Source organism: Labrus bergylta, chromosome 4 (genome assembly GCF_963930695.1).
Source record: "Labrus bergylta chromosome 4, fLabBer1.1, whole genome shotgun sequence".
In the NCBI taxonomy this organism is placed as follows: domain Eukaryota; kingdom Metazoa; phylum Chordata; class Actinopteri; order Labriformes; family Labridae; genus Labrus; species Labrus bergylta.
Genome location: NC_089198.1, coordinates 16,816,048 through 16,833,485, shown reverse-complemented (window position 1 = coordinate 16,833,485; position 17,438 = coordinate 16,816,048). Strand labels below are relative to the sequence as shown.

The 17,438-nt window shown below is 41.0% G+C and overlaps 1 protein-coding gene across 1 annotated transcript in view; it reads right to left on the bottom strand.

Moving 5' to 3' along the window:
- Positions 1-16,218, bottom strand: part of LOC109997789 (vertebrate ancient opsin-like) — a 67,826-nt gene extending 51,608 nt beyond the window's left edge. The window contains exons 1-2 of the mRNA XM_020652398.3: positions 15,062-16,218; positions 4,395-4,723 (exon numbers count right to left, since the gene is read on the bottom strand). Of these exons, the coding sequence (XP_020508054.1) occupies positions 4,395-4,723; positions 15,062-15,416 (684 nt within the window). The 5' untranslated portion in view covers positions 15,417-16,218. The remainder of the gene's footprint in view (positions 1-4,394; positions 4,724-15,061) is intronic.
- Positions 16,219-17,438: the final 1,220 nt, after the last annotated feature.

Sequence of the window (17,438 nt, the reverse complement as noted above, 5' to 3'; positions counted from 1 at the left end):
TTTCCCCGCTTGTGTTACCCAATATGACCTGACAGGAGAACTATCACCATACAAAGCATTGTGAGTGGGAAAATAGTAACCCAGAAACAACACTGCAAGCTAAGATAAATGGTTCACATGTAGTCCTGCACAAAGGATGAGAAAAGAGGACTAGACATCTAAGCTGACATATTATAGATATTTAAGACAAAGGAGGCAAAAGGGACAAAGCCTCACAGAAACAGGATTTATTCAGCCTCTCCAGAAAATGGTGGTTGCAGGCAATATGCACACATTACACTCTGGCATTGCAGAAACAATGTAAGTGTATATAGAAGAAGATTGCCAAATGGTCCCCCTTTGTCAGTTTTTTTCGTCAGCAAAGATTTGTTTTATGAAATTGCAGTGAATTTTCAGGCTAGGTTCGGTTCAGTGGCAGACCTTACAGCAGAGGGTTACAGTCGTTTTTTTTTCAGAGCAGTTGATCAGCTCTCTGGGCTCTTAAGCTTACTATTAAGAATCCAGCGCTGCTCTGATACCAATGGACTCGCTTCGTCTCCCGAGAAAACAACGTCTGAGATAGATAGGCTGCACTTCAGCTCAGACTCCACACCACTTCTGCTGTCTCCTCTCAGACATGCACTTGTGCCACATGGAGACAAACAACTTGACAATTCAATTTGGGTATAAGATTTTTTTTTTAAATATCCAAAAGAATATTCACATTTTTGTAGTGGTGTGGAGAACAGAGTTAATTGGATGTGTGGTAATCTCAAAAGTTTAGTGCACGCTTAAAACAAACCCCAACTTTTTCCACCTTAGAGGCTTTCCACATAAAGTCAACTGGGTGGGCATGACCACCTAAATCAACAATTCAAGAGTTAGTAAAAAAATAAGTAATAGTAATCTAAAACAACAACACAGACCTACAGGGTCTCAGGAAAGCACTTGAGCTGGCACAGTAAGGCCATAGACTGTATAAAACATGGACACATACTCATTGACATCAGCCTGAAGAGGAGATCAAAAGTTCAACAATGGTGGCCACCATATTGGAATGCTCTCTCGACCTAACTTTTGATCACTTTTGATTGTGGAGAACCTTAAGCCTCCTGGCAATCAGCCACAGCTTGTCTACCTCTCAGTCAACTAAGCCACGCCCCTAATTATAAAAATGTATGAATAACTTTTAGCCTGAGTATCTATTTTAAAGTAGAAAAAAGGAAACATACTGTCTATTCATAAACAAATAACCTTTGATCCCAGGTTCTATTTTGAACCGTCCTACTGTACAATTGGGGAATTTTAATATGGGACCTATTAGGGATACTTTGGCGTTTGTAGCCAGCCACAAGTGGACACTTGTGGAACTGCAGTATTTTGCACTCACCATTGGCACATTTTTGAACACCAGCATTTGCCGGTTGGGTTTGTCACAACTCAAGTCTAATTTTTTAAAGTGCTCTTGCTCTTACTCGCCAATCCTCCATAGTTGAAGTGAAAAGGTTTATGGGCAGAAATAAACACTTATTTTACCTGTCTACTTATTACACTCTGTCCTGGATACGCTCTGATCCTAGAATCTCGTTGCTCTCATGGTCAGATTAGATGTAAAGGACAAATAAGAAAAAACAAAGGGGACCATCGTAAGAGGACCACTTTGTTATTATGACATATTCATCTGATATTCATCTTTGCTATCTTTGTTTGCATGAATGCAACATACAGACTACAGAGCAGTTTATCAAAGAAGACTTGCCAAATCAAGCTCAGATACACCCACACACACGTACATACAGATACCCACACACAGAACTCACTGTTTACCTGAGAAGTCATGATGCTTACACAGTCTGAGTGAGTTGTAGCTCTGGAAAATCGCTCTGGGACTTGTCATTGAAAACTATCCAATTGTGAGTGTGTGTGTGATAGATTGTGTGTGTGTGTGTGTGTGTGTGTGTGTGTGTGTGTGTGTGTGTGTGTGTGTGTGTGTGTGTGGCCTCTCCCTGGAGAGAAAGCGAGCGCAGCCTTCCACACTGTCTCCCCTAATATTCCTCCAGTCAGTCAGTGTGGGACAGTGTGTGAAAACCCAAACATGGGTTACATCATGACACAGCTCACAGCCACGGGGTGAAAAATCCCCCTGATGATCAGCTGTCCTCTTACTGAATACTTTTTGTACATTATCTGGGCCTGTATTCATTATCCAGACCAAAATGACAGGACTGTTTCTATATCTTTATTTTGAACAAGTTCATTCAAAAATAAAGTACATAAATAATAAATGACAAAAGCAGAAACATTATGAAAATTAAAGCTAGTTTCTCAATGCAACTACCCCCACACAACCCCCTTAACTTCACACTGCATTGTGCAAAGTGAAAAACATGCATGGTCTGAGAGTTGCATGTGCAACATGTGTGTTATTAGACTTATATTGTATTATTACTATCTGTCTGTATAACTTTATAGTTACTTAATAGTTTTCTCTGTCATTAGGTTGTCAGGTGATTTTTGCAGAACCTAATTTTGAATAAACTCAAAAATAATTAGTGAACATGTCTCCAACCTTGTGTGGATATGTTTCTGCCTTAACTGAATCTCCTGGTTTCTCGTAACAAGTTAGAACAGAGCTTTCCAGAATGTTAGCTTAAGTAGAGTTGAATTTACAGTTTCAGTTTTCCAAGTTTTTAGTTCTCTCCTCTAAAGTAGGACCAAAAATGCATCATTTGGACAAGTTAAAACTCTTCTACTATTTTGAGATGCATGTTGTATGCAGGCTGTGCTTAACTCCTTAAAATGAGACGTGGAGACCATTATATTACACACATCAATCCTGTCTCTCCTTTCTTTAAGGTGATATAAATAAATGTGTAAACCAAATGGGGTATGACCCTATGAGATGAAATGCAGCACCAGAGAAAAAGACCCAGACACTGACTTTATGGACTTACAGTGACGGCCTTGGGGTCACTCTAGTGTGATATAGCCACAATTTATGTTTCCTAATTAGCTCAACTTTAAAACAGTCACTGGGAAAAGAGGGTCATTAAATAAATGAGTAATACAAGTTGTAGCTGAAGATTTGAGTTCTCTTGCTTACAGCTTTGGGAAAAAAAATGTCTGAACTGAAGAAATGGTTGATGGTGGCTGGAAGGACGGACGGATGGATTGACGGATGGATGGAAGGAAATTGGACCTTTTGTAACATTTTTGGGGTGCAGCAGAAACCGGCTTTATACATGTCACTACATTTCAAGTGCATATTGGGATACAATTATCTTTCAGTTGCTACTACAATTCGGTTATATCTACTGTACTAGGGGTTAACTGGACGTGGTGCATTATAGTTTTGGTGCATGGAGCAATTAAAAATTTGCAAATGCATTCCACACATTTCCCTAAAATAAAAGTTTATGAAAGATGAAAATATTCACAGAAGTTAATAGAAGTTGCCCAGCAGCTTGAAGCAGGGCAGTGGGAGGTTTGTTGGCTACTCTGTCTTTCTCTGCTACAATATGGTAATTAGTGTCTTGTGTCAATGTTTTGATAGTGTTCAGGCTTTGTAATTTTCCAATTTGTGGACTTCTAATTCTAGATGTCTTAAAGGGAAAGTCCTCCATGATCAATGGCTGTCAGACGATGACAATGTCAATCAGCATTTGCGTTCAATTGGATAGTTTTCCTGGTCTTCTGCTCATTGCAAATTCAATTGACAGTATAAGATAGTATTTACTTTCATTTGGCTCCGTATTGGCCTCTTCCCACTCCTCAGACGTATATTTGCTTCTGTAGTTGCTGTGCTCATGGATTAGTCACTAACTCTGTCTGCTGTTTGGTGTTAGTTGGGAATTGCACAGTGGGTTTTCAAAGCTTTGTTACTGAAAACCCACAAGGTAATGTGAACCATAACAGTGAAAGTGCAGGCTGCAGAACAAACCAAAACTACAAACACAGTCATGTGATGCTCTGTAATGATTAATCCCATAAACACTTGGTCTCGTTGAGCAGATGGGGTTCACAGAGCCGTTAGCTTAATAACTGGTTCCTTCTGTCCACATTGCAAAGTGTCTTTACATTCACTGTCAGGAAAAGATAGATTATAAATACTTGCTGCTTTTACGTCAATGGCTTCATATAAAAACATGATTTTTACAGTTTACCTTTTATCATCCTGACTTTCTTGAGCAGCAAAAATTGAGACATTATTTAGGAAGGGAGACTCATTTTGTGAGGTAATATATTTTGATTTTTAATGTTCTATGTCTGTGTGTGTATTAACTTGTTTAAATCTTTATGAGCTGCAGTTATTATTCTGTCTCCTGAAATATCACAGATTATGGGCACCCAGGCTCACCCAACTTGTATTTACAGGTTTTTAGTGGAAAGCCCTCCCAGTCCGCAAATTCACTCACCTGTCTGATGGCGCACAGCAGCTTGCCGTAGCTGAACACGATCACCACAAATGGCACGATGAGGCAGAACACAAACAGGCAGATTATGTAAGAGATGTTATTCGCCGTCTTGGCCGACCAGTCAACCGAGCAGGTGGTCCCGGGGCCCTCGAGGCCGTAGCTGCTCCAGCCAAAGAGCGGTGGCATGGTCCAGATGAGGGAGTAGACCCATGACAGGGTGATGCCCAGGGAGATCTTACAGTAGTTGGACGAGTCCGCTTCAGTTGGGGTCATCATGGTGCTGTAGCGCTCATAAGAGAGGACAGCCAAGGAGATCAGGGAGACGATGCCTAGAGGAAGACAGGGTATATAAATATAGAGGTAACCATTAAATAGAGGAACACAGGGACAAAGCATATAGAAGGACTTAAATCCTGGGTTCACCATTGTCATTTGTGTTTATGTCATTATCACAAGATAACACAGTTGTTTACTGGTGATAATAGAATCACTTCCTGGTGGGCTAGAAAACAAAATAATAGTCCATGCCATGTGCCCATTGTAGGTAATGTAAGCCTATTTCAATGTATGTTTTGTGGTTGAGTTCTCATGGAAACAACTTGAAATTACTCATTATCTACTGGAGAAAGGGGAAAATAATATGTATGTATCCATGTCTGCTTAGAGCTTCCATAAAATCAAATATGATGGCAATGTAACAGTGAAAACAGCATGTTCAGGTGTGTTGTTTCTTTTACACCCCAGTTATTGTACATCACATTTAATGGGGCAGTCACATGGAGACAAAAACATGCCGCCTGTCCAAATATTATCAACTCTAGGGAGGAAAACATCCACAGTCAATGTGATTTAAAGCTCCACAGCTCTCTTAAAAATCAAAAGTGCAGCTAAAAACAGCTTTATGGTTTACAGCGCTCAGAGGGAGGGCAGGTTCTGCCTTTAAAAAATAATTGGCAAAGTGAAAAGTGCAGCATAATAAAACTGTGCGGTTGTAGAATCAGCTAATATATAGCTCTCGTGCCAGGTCCTGCAGCAAGCAGATCCACACTGCTGCACATCAGTAACAGCAGCTCTACCTGTGGTGTCTCTGCAGTAAAAAGCAACACAAAGGAATCTTTCTTCTCCTACTTTAACCTCTTAAATACACACACACACACACACACACACTCTGTGCCAATATTTCTACCTTTTCCCGTCTCAGTATTTGAGGCAAAGCAGTAAGAGTTTGTAGCTCAGTGTTCAAGCTGACCCTTTAGCCTTTTTATCCTGTCCGGTATTTGTTTTTAAGCCATTATGATCCACGAAGCCATCCTTCATGCCCATTGATTTTCACTGGCAGTGAAGCGGACCTTTCCTCAATGCTTCTTCTTCTTAAAAGGCGGTCCAGACCTTTCACCAAGCTCCAAAAGCAGCAGGATGAATGAATTAAGGTAGAAAGTCGGGAGGGGGACAGTAGGAGGGAAAGCAAAGTTGGAGAAACACATTTAAGCTCAGTGATTGAGGATGATGTGTTTGTGTGTAAATACATGGGCTGAGCTGTATATACCTCTGCCTGCAGAGCCTCATTGGCACAGCGATGCATAATGCGCATCTGTTTCCCCCAGATTTAACGTGCATGTTGCTTTTCCTGCACTTTTTTATTGGCTGTGTAACTGCAATATTACAGAGTCAACAGAGATTTACAACAACCCACTTGTGCTTCTGTTTGATCGGGGCTCACGACTCATAGCAACCAATCCCAAACAGATTTCTGTTGTATTCTGACAAAAGAGGCTTTTAACACTGCTCATTACTAGCCTATCTCGTCCTGCCTGTCTTTTGTGTCTGTTGATTCAGTTCAACATCTGGTTAGGTTCAACTTAGGTAGGAGAAGTGATAACGTGTTAGACTGTGCACACTAATTTGATGAGCTTCAGAGGAACAAATCAAGAATGAGCTGATCATTTACAAACTGTTTACCAGTATTTACTGAAAGACTTGTAATCAAGAACCATAACCACTAACAAAGTTACGGCTTTAAAAGTAACTTTAGCATTACTTTTTTTTCCTCAGTTCCCCATATTAGTGTTCACATTATTTAGTGTTGCTGTGGCAGAATTGTGCTGTGACAACTCACAGATTTCAAATAGCACTGTAGTTGTTTTCAATATGAGGGTATTTAACCGTTTAGATCTCTGAAGGCCACAGACTCAAACATTGATATGAAGCACGTCGCCTGTCTATCAGTCTATAGTTCTGCTTACACATCATGGAGCAGACAGTGTTTAAATCAAGCCGGCTGTTTGTATGGAGTGCCTCCTCCTTGGTCTGCTGAGCTAACGTGAGCTGCACATCCTGGGTTTTTCCGGCGTCTGCAGCACCCCAGGCTCTGTTGTTGGCTTGTTGTTGTTTAGCTCGGTTCTTCGTGTGAGAAAAGTTTTCCTTCCTGCACATAGACTACAACTCACAGCTATATTCTTGTCGTTTAACTTGAGCAGAGGAAAATAATGTTGGTATTTCTGAGACAGAGAGCTGACAGCTGAATGATCTCCTGCCTGTTGTTTGTTTACTGCGCGCAACATTCTTTCTCCCACAAACATGGAGTTGTCATATGCCAAACTTGATGCTTCATTCACACAGTCGCGATACCGATGGGTGAGGTCAGAGTGCAAACGTCTATTGTTTTATTCAGTCTATGGTTTAAAGTTGTCAAAAGTCCAAAAGCAACACGTGTTCCCTTGAACTAAAACGTGACTGGAATGTCTTTAATTTAAGTAAGCAACATAGAGATGTATCTTGCATACAGTTAAGGGCTCATTTTAATGCACAATTCTCAGGGCTAAGTCATTTACTTACAGCCAACAGCCTGGTTTGACTGTAAGAATGTAACTGAGAGCAAACATTTATTTAAGACAAATCCTATCTAATGGTTTTTGTCACACACGTAGGTTCCTAAAAACCTGAGTATGCTGCATGTGTGAAGGCACACGGACACATTTTCAATCCCCACTTCATCAGGACTTTTTCCTGTGAGCCCCTATGGTAAAAGTATGGGTGAGCCAATGTGTGAATTGGAAAATTTACTGAGTGTGTGGGCGGGCAGGGTGATGATGTTTATAAGCGACCAGCGAGTGACTGGTATAACTTCATGCATGTAATGAAGCCGCTTCACACTCTTTTCTCCTCGCCAATAGTTCTTGTCCACTTATTTGCCGATACAGATAATATATCCAATTACAGAGAGCGTTGAACTGAAGGCAAAAAAAAACTGCTGTAATGGTGTCGGACTCAGCCCCTTTGTCTGCTAGCTTGGATTTTCTTTTTTATGTCATGTCTTGCCTCCTGAGACCCCATCCCCCCACCACGTCTCACAGGGAAAACTTTACACTATGAAGGACATGAGTGAATGAGCAACTAAAGAAGATTTCGGGGGAGGCTGTCCTGGCTTGTCTAGAAAACTGCATGTGTGAAACAGCGTAACTTGGGTTGTTGGGAGTCTGACCCGTACTTGATCCCCTTAACGATGATCCACTGATCCAATGAATCGAATTGGACCTGCATCCATTTGATGCTATGAGCAATACAATACACACTTAGATTATCTGATGGGTAAAATAACTTACAGGAGAAGCAACAAATAATACATGAAGACCCTGATTTTTGTTCTTCACAGTAACTTTTTACATGGCCTTTGATACCAAACTCTTTGTTGGGATCTTGTGTTATACAGTAGCACAACTTTGAGATGACAGACTAGTATTTAGGTTTGTGTCGTTGGCAAGGAGTTGGCTTTATGAGCTCAATCTTTTTATGTGAACAATCGCGGTCAGCTGCAATGACAAAAAAGCATCAGGGGGAGGGGGAATGACGATGTACAGAGCACAGACAGAGATGGGAGCTACATTTTGGCTGATTTAATTACAACCAAATGGTTCCATCTAAAGGGCATTTTGGGAGACTAAAGAGCTGGCTGTTATTCATGAACTGAGCCAAATGATCCAAATCACTAAAAAGAGCTGTAACTCCCAACACCACTTATTTTATGTAGTTTAAATGTCTCTAAAGCCTGTTAACCAGCTTGAAATGAAGAGCCAAATCAAATCATACTTTCTGAAAAGTGCTAAAGCGTGTAAGTAGCTCAACTTGAGATTCACACAGAGGCATCAAAATTAAACACAGACAGACATCATGTTGCTGAATAAGTTTGAAACTGTCTTCCCTTGGCCTCTAAAGAAATGCTGCAGTTTATTCTAAATATGACACCTTGATTAAACCACTTGATCTAAAAAGCTTGTTTTTTTCATGCAAATGTAATGTCACATTAATAAACATAAAAAATAACTTAATAACATCTAAAATCAAACTTCCCTCTACATCCATCTCCTTGTTCTCCGTCAGGATCAATGGCAGCAGTGGAATCTAATATTCCAAAATGAAACATCCTCTGATCTGATAATGTCTGTAATAAAACAAATCTGTGCGGCTGCTGTCAGTGTGACGCTCCCTCGCTGCAACTGCCTTATTTGTCTGTTAGAAGTGTCGGATTCAGTATCACCTGTCTGATACCATATCCAGGAAAAGGCCGTTTGAATGAAAAACACAAGACTGGATAAAGCTGTTTTTACTCCAAGAATCTGATCCTGGTGTTTTTTTCTTCTTCTCTCAGGTGCACAGATCTACAGCTACAGCACTAAGTAGGAACAAAAAGGAAAAGAACACCAAATTGCAGACGACAAAGAATGATTATTCACACTCAGAAGTGATGGATTGTGAATACTCCATTACTTAACTTAACATTAGTTTTTAGGTATTTGTATTTTATGTAGGTTTGTTTTTTTGTCAAACAACTTTGGACTATGGGACCCATTCATTACTCAATTACACGCATCATGTGTCCTCAGCCTAAGACCCCACTAACTAAAGACATACCAAAGACCAGAGTGCTCCGAGACCAAGACCGAGACATTTCTTGATCGAGTCAAGACCAAGGCAAGGCGAGGCCAAGACCAAGACCATAAATATCAATTAAAATCATCATCTTGCGTGCAGCAAGCATTTCACTCACCCAGACTGTAACACCGGGAAGGGTTTAGCAGACTTTTAAGCTTTTAGAAAGGAAAACAAACAAGGATTAGACCAAGACCAATTTCAAGTACTACAACACTACTTCTATTGATCCTCTTTTTTTTCTGTTGATCCTCTTTTTTTTTTTTGTTATCTTCACATTGCAATTCACCTCACAAGTCTTTGATGTGTGGAGTGGCTTTTCAATTCTGGTTACACAATGGTGCATTAGCTGGTTTATTTATGAATACCTAATACTACATTTTAAGCAGTATCTGAGGCTGGTTGTCCGTATTCACTTCTGCATCGTTTTTTAAACAAATATTGGTACTGTTACTTGAGTAAAGAGTGTGTTTACATTGCCACCTCTCTTCACACTCATATCAGACTCAAACCAGACACTCCTCAACTAGAATCTTTATTTTTCTGTCTGCTTTTAGACTCCCTTATTCACTATTTATTTCAGCAGCTCATTGGCTGTGTCTCTTTCTTTGACCTTTATGGCGGCGCAGTATTGTTCTGCTTTCTTTCCCCCTGCTGAGACTTTCTTCTGACCTAACACACAAATGAACATCACTCATATCAGGTGTAGCCTGTGTGATATAAATGTATACATCTATATCTTCCTTCATACATGTCCATCCATTTCTGTACCTTTCATGGTTGCTTGTGTGTGTGTGTGTGTGTGTGTGTGTGTGTGTGTGTGTGTGTGTGTGTGTGTGTGTGTGTGTGTGTGTGTGTGTGTGTGTGTGTGTGTGTGTGTGTGTGTGTGTGTGTGTGTGTGTGTGTGTGTGTGTGTGTGTGTGTGTGTGTGTGTGTGTGTGTGTGTGTGTCCCTCTCATCATCCTTCAAGGCATCACAGAGAAAACAAGTTCAGTAAAAAGAGAGGAAGACGCAAGGAGCTGGAGGTGGAATCAATGTGAGGGGGAGCAGGAATGCAGCATACTAACGCCAAGTTTACATTGTCTGTCGTCATTGACAGATGCTCTCTCTACTTTGAATAATTTGAAGGGATATTGATCATTCACAGGAGCTTTACAGAGATTTGGTGAAGACAGACACAGTCGCTTTGTCAAAGCTGAAAGCGACATTATTCATCTAAACAATCCATTTCACTTTTCCCCTCTCTGACCCTCCCTCACTCTTTCCTTGTCTCTGTTTTTACGAGGCCGTTGAGGAATCACTCTTCCATAACCAATGGAGTTCTAATGATGTCCGCGAGCCATCTCTCTCTCTCTCTCTCTCTCTCTCTCTCACACACACACACACACACACACACACACTTCCTCTTCCTCTTCCTCCTCGCTCTGTTGTAGCTGGTAGAAGCCAAACTCTTGCCAGACAGAAATTTAATGAATTGGCTCCTCGTGGATGTCAGAGTTGCAAATCTTCACATGGTGCTTAATCTCAGCATAACACTTGTATTAGCGGGACAGTGGAGACAATCAGAGAACATCCACACACTCAAAAGCATCGCAGGCTTCATTTATCTACATTAGAGGACTGAAATGAAGTGCTCTTGTTTTAGAAATTGCTGACTTTGATCCTAGAGGAGATGCAAGGAATGTTAAGTCTGTTTTCAATGTAGAAAAGTTTGGTGGATTCAAGAGGCTCTTAAGCGAAGCAAGATTCAATTTAGCAAAGTTAACCAAACTTTAGCAGTACATTTGGAAAAGTTTTAGGGTGGCCTGTTGACAAAAGTCTCGGAAGAAGGGAAGAGCCTCCTGGAATTCTGTGCTGCAGAAACCCCCGAATCATTGAGTGCAGCCTTTTTGGAAGAGCATTGGTGTTTAAAGCAGGAGGATTGCTGGGCACTCTGGAAGAGCTACTCTCAGCTTTCTTGAGAACCATTCAATGAACTTCAGATTTCACTATGCACTCACTTTGAGTCCCATACACCCAGGTGTGAGTTGGACTGAAGTACATTTCTTGACGAATGTGAAGGAGAAGTCACTGATTTGTGGTTTTTGTGGTTTGAAGTTTTTGCTTTACCTTTACATTTTGACCAAATCTGTCTTTCTCACTCTGACCCCATTTACAACTGGTCATAAAAGTGGTATATATACTATATACCTTGAAAAGTTGTTTGGAAAATAAAGCCTACTGAGCCAAGACATATTAACATCATAATTGATTTTTGATCAAATCTGTGTGATCACACCTAGAGGTAGTTACATTGTACGTAGGTTTAAAGGCAATCCATACAAAGCGTAAGCATCTCTAGCTACGTCATCATTCTGCTTTAAACTCTGACTGTGGGTTTTTCATGAGAGAACAGAAATCAGATCTCAGTGGGGTAACAGAACACTTTAAAACACGTTATCTGTTTAACACATTTTAAAACCAGATGTCTGTCAGACAAAGTATATTAATGCATTCACAGAAACAGCTTTCAGACGCAGGCCTTCAGGACATTTGACATCTATCTTTGTAACATCTCAACAACTGACAGCATTCAGGCAAACTTAATAGGCCTGATGAAGCTACACTTTATAGAAATACCAAAAAAGAGGTTTCTCTTCCAGCTTGATACAGAGATCTTTTGTATCATATTTGAAGATGATTACATCATTATTTTAAAAATAAAAAAAGCAGGTTTGACAAAATTCACAACAGCGTGGTAAATCATACGATGCAAATGATGGGGCTCATAATGACACACATTTCATAAGATACCATAAAAAGATGCAGAAGAGTTGAAGCTGCTACAAAGATACAAAGTACTTTTTCTCTCCTTCAGTCTGACTGTCACGCTCCTGAAAGGCAGTAGAGGGGTGGCTGTGGGCTTCAAACTGGCAGTAAGACACTGAAACTGCTGCTTCTGCTTTGCAAACGGCGTGTGAATATAGTATTGATGGGCAGTTGGACACTTCATGTAGCAGCCTCTGTCATTGGTGTGTGAATGTGGTGTGAATGCATAAATGTGACATGTAGTGTAATAAAGCATTTTGTGTGGTCAGAGGACTAGAAAAGTGCTACACAAGTCCATTAACATGTCTTTGTTCAAGACACCGTTGTTACCTCACAATCCATCAATACTCTGCTGTCAGTTATGCAAAAACACAATCCCATAATTCAGAGGGCGGCACATGATCAACAATAAAACCAAATCAGCTACATTATTTGTCTCAGGTGATTTATGAACACGTATTTTTGATGCGCACCACCAATGTCACTATAAGGACGAGAAAGAAGCACGTCTGAGTTATTAAGCCACAACAGGAAATGTGAGCCCTGACTTTTTGGCAGTGAGATGGTAACATTACGAGTGGATATCTCAGCTTCTATTAAAGAAAGACATCAGGAGATTAGACGCAGTGAAGTGAGCGAGAAGGAGACCCTTTGTGCAAGATTTATGAGCCTTTTCACAAACTTCATCAGACTTAGCAGCTGACTGCATGGGGACGTACACCAGAGCGCTATGTGCAGGCAATGTGCAGGAGGGGTTTGGAGGTCTATATTCTCAGAAAGCTTTTAATATTTTATAAAACTATTTTTTTTTTCAATCCAGTAAAAAGCCATTCATATTGTTTGCATTATTTGAATTGGATGACCAATGAACTTTTGGAATTTGTTTTTTAAAGAAGCTGACCATGAATGAATGTAAGTGGTTCTATGATTAATTGATGAGGGCTGTATTGAAAAAAGTAATGAAAGCATCATCAATAATTCAAACATGACCAGAAGAGTGACAGTTATCGCCTTTATTTTGACAAATTGTAATACTTTATGCAATGAATTCTATATGATATGCGTATAGATAGACATTTCTCACAATTGTTCAGGCAAGGGTGTTAGGTACTCTGCGGGCACCCAAGTCAGACAGCAAACAAAAATAAGCATTATAAAATATAAAATGCACGGTTTAACTACATCTCTTCTAATTTCTGTTCATTTTTTATACCAAAGATCTGCACAATTAATTTTAAGAGGCAGGTTTTAACTTGCAAATTTTCTTTGAAATATGCTCTTTGATTTGACAGCAAGGGACATGTTTAATATAGAGCAGAGTAATAACCATGTTCATGTCAAAGAGATGAGGAATTAGAGTTTTTACAACCCAATAACTCAAGCTGCTTGCTCTTCAGAGGCAGATGTGGATGGCTTTGAAGGCTTCGAGAGCAATTAGTGGGACTGATACAAAGAAAGCCTGTTCATGAAAGACCTTTAAATCAGACATTGGAAGAACAACTGATGACAGAAGAGCAATTTTGTGTCTTCTTCTGAATTGATGTCAGACTGATTTCATCCAAATGACTTAAAGGCATACATTAGAGATTTTATTCATGTATTAATAAGGACATGTATTTGCTTTCTTAGTTTAATTCAATACTCCTTTGCAACTTTTCTACAGCCCTCATGGGGCATGCAGAGATGAACACTATAAGCTTGCTTTTGGCTCAGCCTGCAGCCTGGCCGGGCTCCAGGTGAGTGAGTAAGTGCCGTATCCTCAGTTGCATCATTGTGGCCCATTTGCATCAATTTGAGCGCTCCTAAGCAAAGCTAGACCAGCGTCCCCCAAACAGATTTCCCATGGGTGACTTTATTCTGCAACAAATGCTGGTGATGCATCTGCCACAGCCTGCTCGTGGAAACCTGGACGGTGTCCGCGTTGCACAGCCCCGCGCGGACCTGCTCCTCTTAATGAACAGTGATGATGCTTCCCTCGCCTCAGGCACAGAAACGACATCGTATGGTAACAAGCGTTTAACGACCACTTAATAGTAAGCTGCACACCTCTCTATTTCACTACATCGCTTGAGACTCCAACTGACGGTCCTATGTGACAGGTTTTCCGATTTTGTGATGCCATTTGAACAAATGACTCCATGTGGCTGCGCTAAGCACCAAACATAATCCCCTCAATACAGCGCTCCCATGTAAATTGCACATGCACATTTGGAGGTTATTTGACAGTGTGTTATACAGCCCCAGCTCAGATAATGACTAAAAGTGCACCACACAAGACTGTTGCACAACTAATCACCTGGACATAACCTGAGCATCTACGTGTGATGTTACTCTTTGATTCATAACAACGGAACTCTTTCTGCGCTAAATTATCTTGCATTTCCTTTTTTTGACAATCAGCACTTTAGCCAACACATTGACGACCTTTGCAATAAGAGAGGCGGATGCAGGATGATGACACCCACAAATTTGAAATACAACAATTTGAGAGAAAGGAAATACCATGTCACTAAGTAGCTTTAAGAACTAAAGCACGCAAACATATGAAATATTGGCCGAATATACGTTCCTTTATCTTTGTATCTGGTGCATAAGCTGATGCTTCTTGTAACACTTTCCTCACATAAGGTTTACGGTGATTTTCAGGCTTTTTCTTTAAAAGTTTTACATGAAAACAAAGATGCACCGTGCACATCACATCATACTCTAAGACAATCAAATAACCTTCTATTTTTAACAGTCAATTTCTACACTAAAAACGAAGCTCAACATCTAATCCAACAAGCGCAGTGCTTCAAACACACGAAGCATAGCCTACTGTACCACTACTGACTGACAACCAAATGTGGAAACAATATATCGAAGCACACGGATGGAACAAAAACACACAAACAAACCAAACGTAAAACCATCATATATTGGTGTCTACTCACCAAAGAGCGAGTTGGCGAATCCGTACCACACGCAGCCCGCCTCTCCTATGAGCCACCGTCCCTGCGTGCTGGCCGCGAAGCTGAACGGAGTCCCCAGTACGCACACCAGCAGGTCGCTGATGGAAATGTTAATCAGCAGCAGGTTGATGGGAGACCGCAGCATCTTGAAGCGGCAGAAGAGCACTAGCACCAGCAGGTTGTTCAAAAGTCCGAACGTGCCGATGAAGCCAAGGCACACAGCCACCACCACGTTCCCCGTCGGGGTAAGGGTGGTTCGGTACCCTTCCCCGGCTCCGGCACACAAAGCGCCGTTGACCCCCGCGCAGCCGCTAAGGCTCACGTTGGACACGATCATCGCAGTCCGGTGTCACGACGGTGGCACACTGGGCGGCCACGGTGCACTGAGCGGCGGCTAATGTGTCGTTGGCATCTGTTTTTTTTTTTTCTCTGTGTGTGGAAAAATATCATATAGATAAGTTGTGTCTGGTAGCCAGAAGCACTTGTTGCTGATGTAAAAAGAAATGACAAGTGTAAAAAAGTAGAGCCAAACAGAAATGAGGGATACTAAAAAAAAAAAAAAAAAGTTTGTTTGTTGAGAATGTCAAAACTTTGTGTCTCAGTTCAGGGGGAGGGGAGGTGTTGGAAAATTTAAAAAAAAAGTTTGGTTGTTCTTTGCTCCACCGTGTGGCAGCCTGTAATGCTCGCTCACACGCACTGTTTGCGGAGATGCTCCTGTCTCTCACAGAGACACCTTCCCTCTCTGCCCGGATTTAAATCGCTGTTGCCCGTTCTCGAGTAGCTGACGTCTGGGCGAAGTGGGGAGTTGGTGGGAGGAGGAGGAGGAGGAGGAGGGCGGAGCAGAGCAGCATGGAGATCATGAAGACGACCGTCGTATTGTTCAAAGACCTTACCGAGCTACAGTAAAGCCATCCCACTGTGCCCGGAGCTCTATTATAAAAGAGAAAATGGAAGAAAACAAGAAGGGGGGAAAAGTATACCTTCAAAGTTTGAGCTGTTCCTTCTCCCTCGTGCGTCTCCTCCAGCGTCCAATCAGCACTCTTTGAGGCGCGGTGCTGTCCGTGGTGCTGAATCTCTGGGGAGCGAGTCCTCGGCAGCGCCAGCTCCACGTTTCAACTGTTTATTTATATTATGTAGATTTAAACGAAAGCTTTGAAGATAATAAATTGATCTAAAAGAAAAATGGGTCTCGTATTAATTGATCATAACAAAACAAAATATGACCTGAGGATCATTTACGTTACAAATGGGATTAGGTGTAATTATAAAACATTAGATCATACACGTGTCTTATTATAAATTATAGGTTTAAGGAATTACTCCCTGAACTCACTTGCGTTCTTTGAGTTTCAAAACACCAGAGTTATAAAGTGTTTACACATCCATAGGGAGCACTTTGGCAGCTTTAACGCTGACAGCACTTTTGTAAGTAAGCAATACAGCTGACAACCAAAGGTAAACAATGAACAAAAAATGAAGCAAAGATAACATTTGGTGGAAGATTTAAAGAGGCTCAAACAATGATGTTTTTAGCTCTTATTTGACATGATCTCCTCATACAGGTTAGGTCACAGTGTGGGGGCTCTGGCAGCAAACACACACACAGAGTCACTTTGAGTTTGAAGTCATGACTTTGGAACAGACGACAGAGTTTTCCATGAGGATCTGCTGTGTGTTTAGAGTTGGAGGTTACAAGCCACAAAGGTAACTTAAAGTGATTGAATGTTTTAAAATTGATTCTGAAAGGCACCAGTAGCCAATGTAATGGGGCTAAAACAGGTGTACATGCTCCTATGTTACGGTCTCAGTGAATAGCTACAGCATTCTGTACGAGCCGGAGGCGATGGAGAGAACGCTGGAAACAGAGTCGTAATGATCTGGACAGGATATGATGAAGGCAGGAGTGATTTCAAAAAATGTCATCCTCAACAGACGTTTTGATACCATGTGTTTATCTCTTCAGTCATATTTTCAACCATAAGCTGCTCTGAGAGAACAGAAAGAGATAGAACACCGTCTTAATAGCACAAAAACTATGGCAACCATTCGTTGGACAGTTTGCAGAAGCGTTCCTTCAAATTTTGGTAATTCCGATAAAAATCTCATCCAACAATAGGACCCTGAGTATACTTCCTTTATACGTGAACAAGAGAGCATGACATCATCCTTGAGTATCCTGCGGTGGTTTGTAGCGTTGGTTGTACACGTCTTCCAAATGACCTTCTTCAGAGGATGGTTATTTTGTAACACTTTACAATAAGGTAAGCACATTTTGCATAGTTACTGGGGAACAAAAAGCACATTTCATAATCACTGGTAAACGGGTGAATTTCCATCAAGTCTGCGATCATGTACTGAT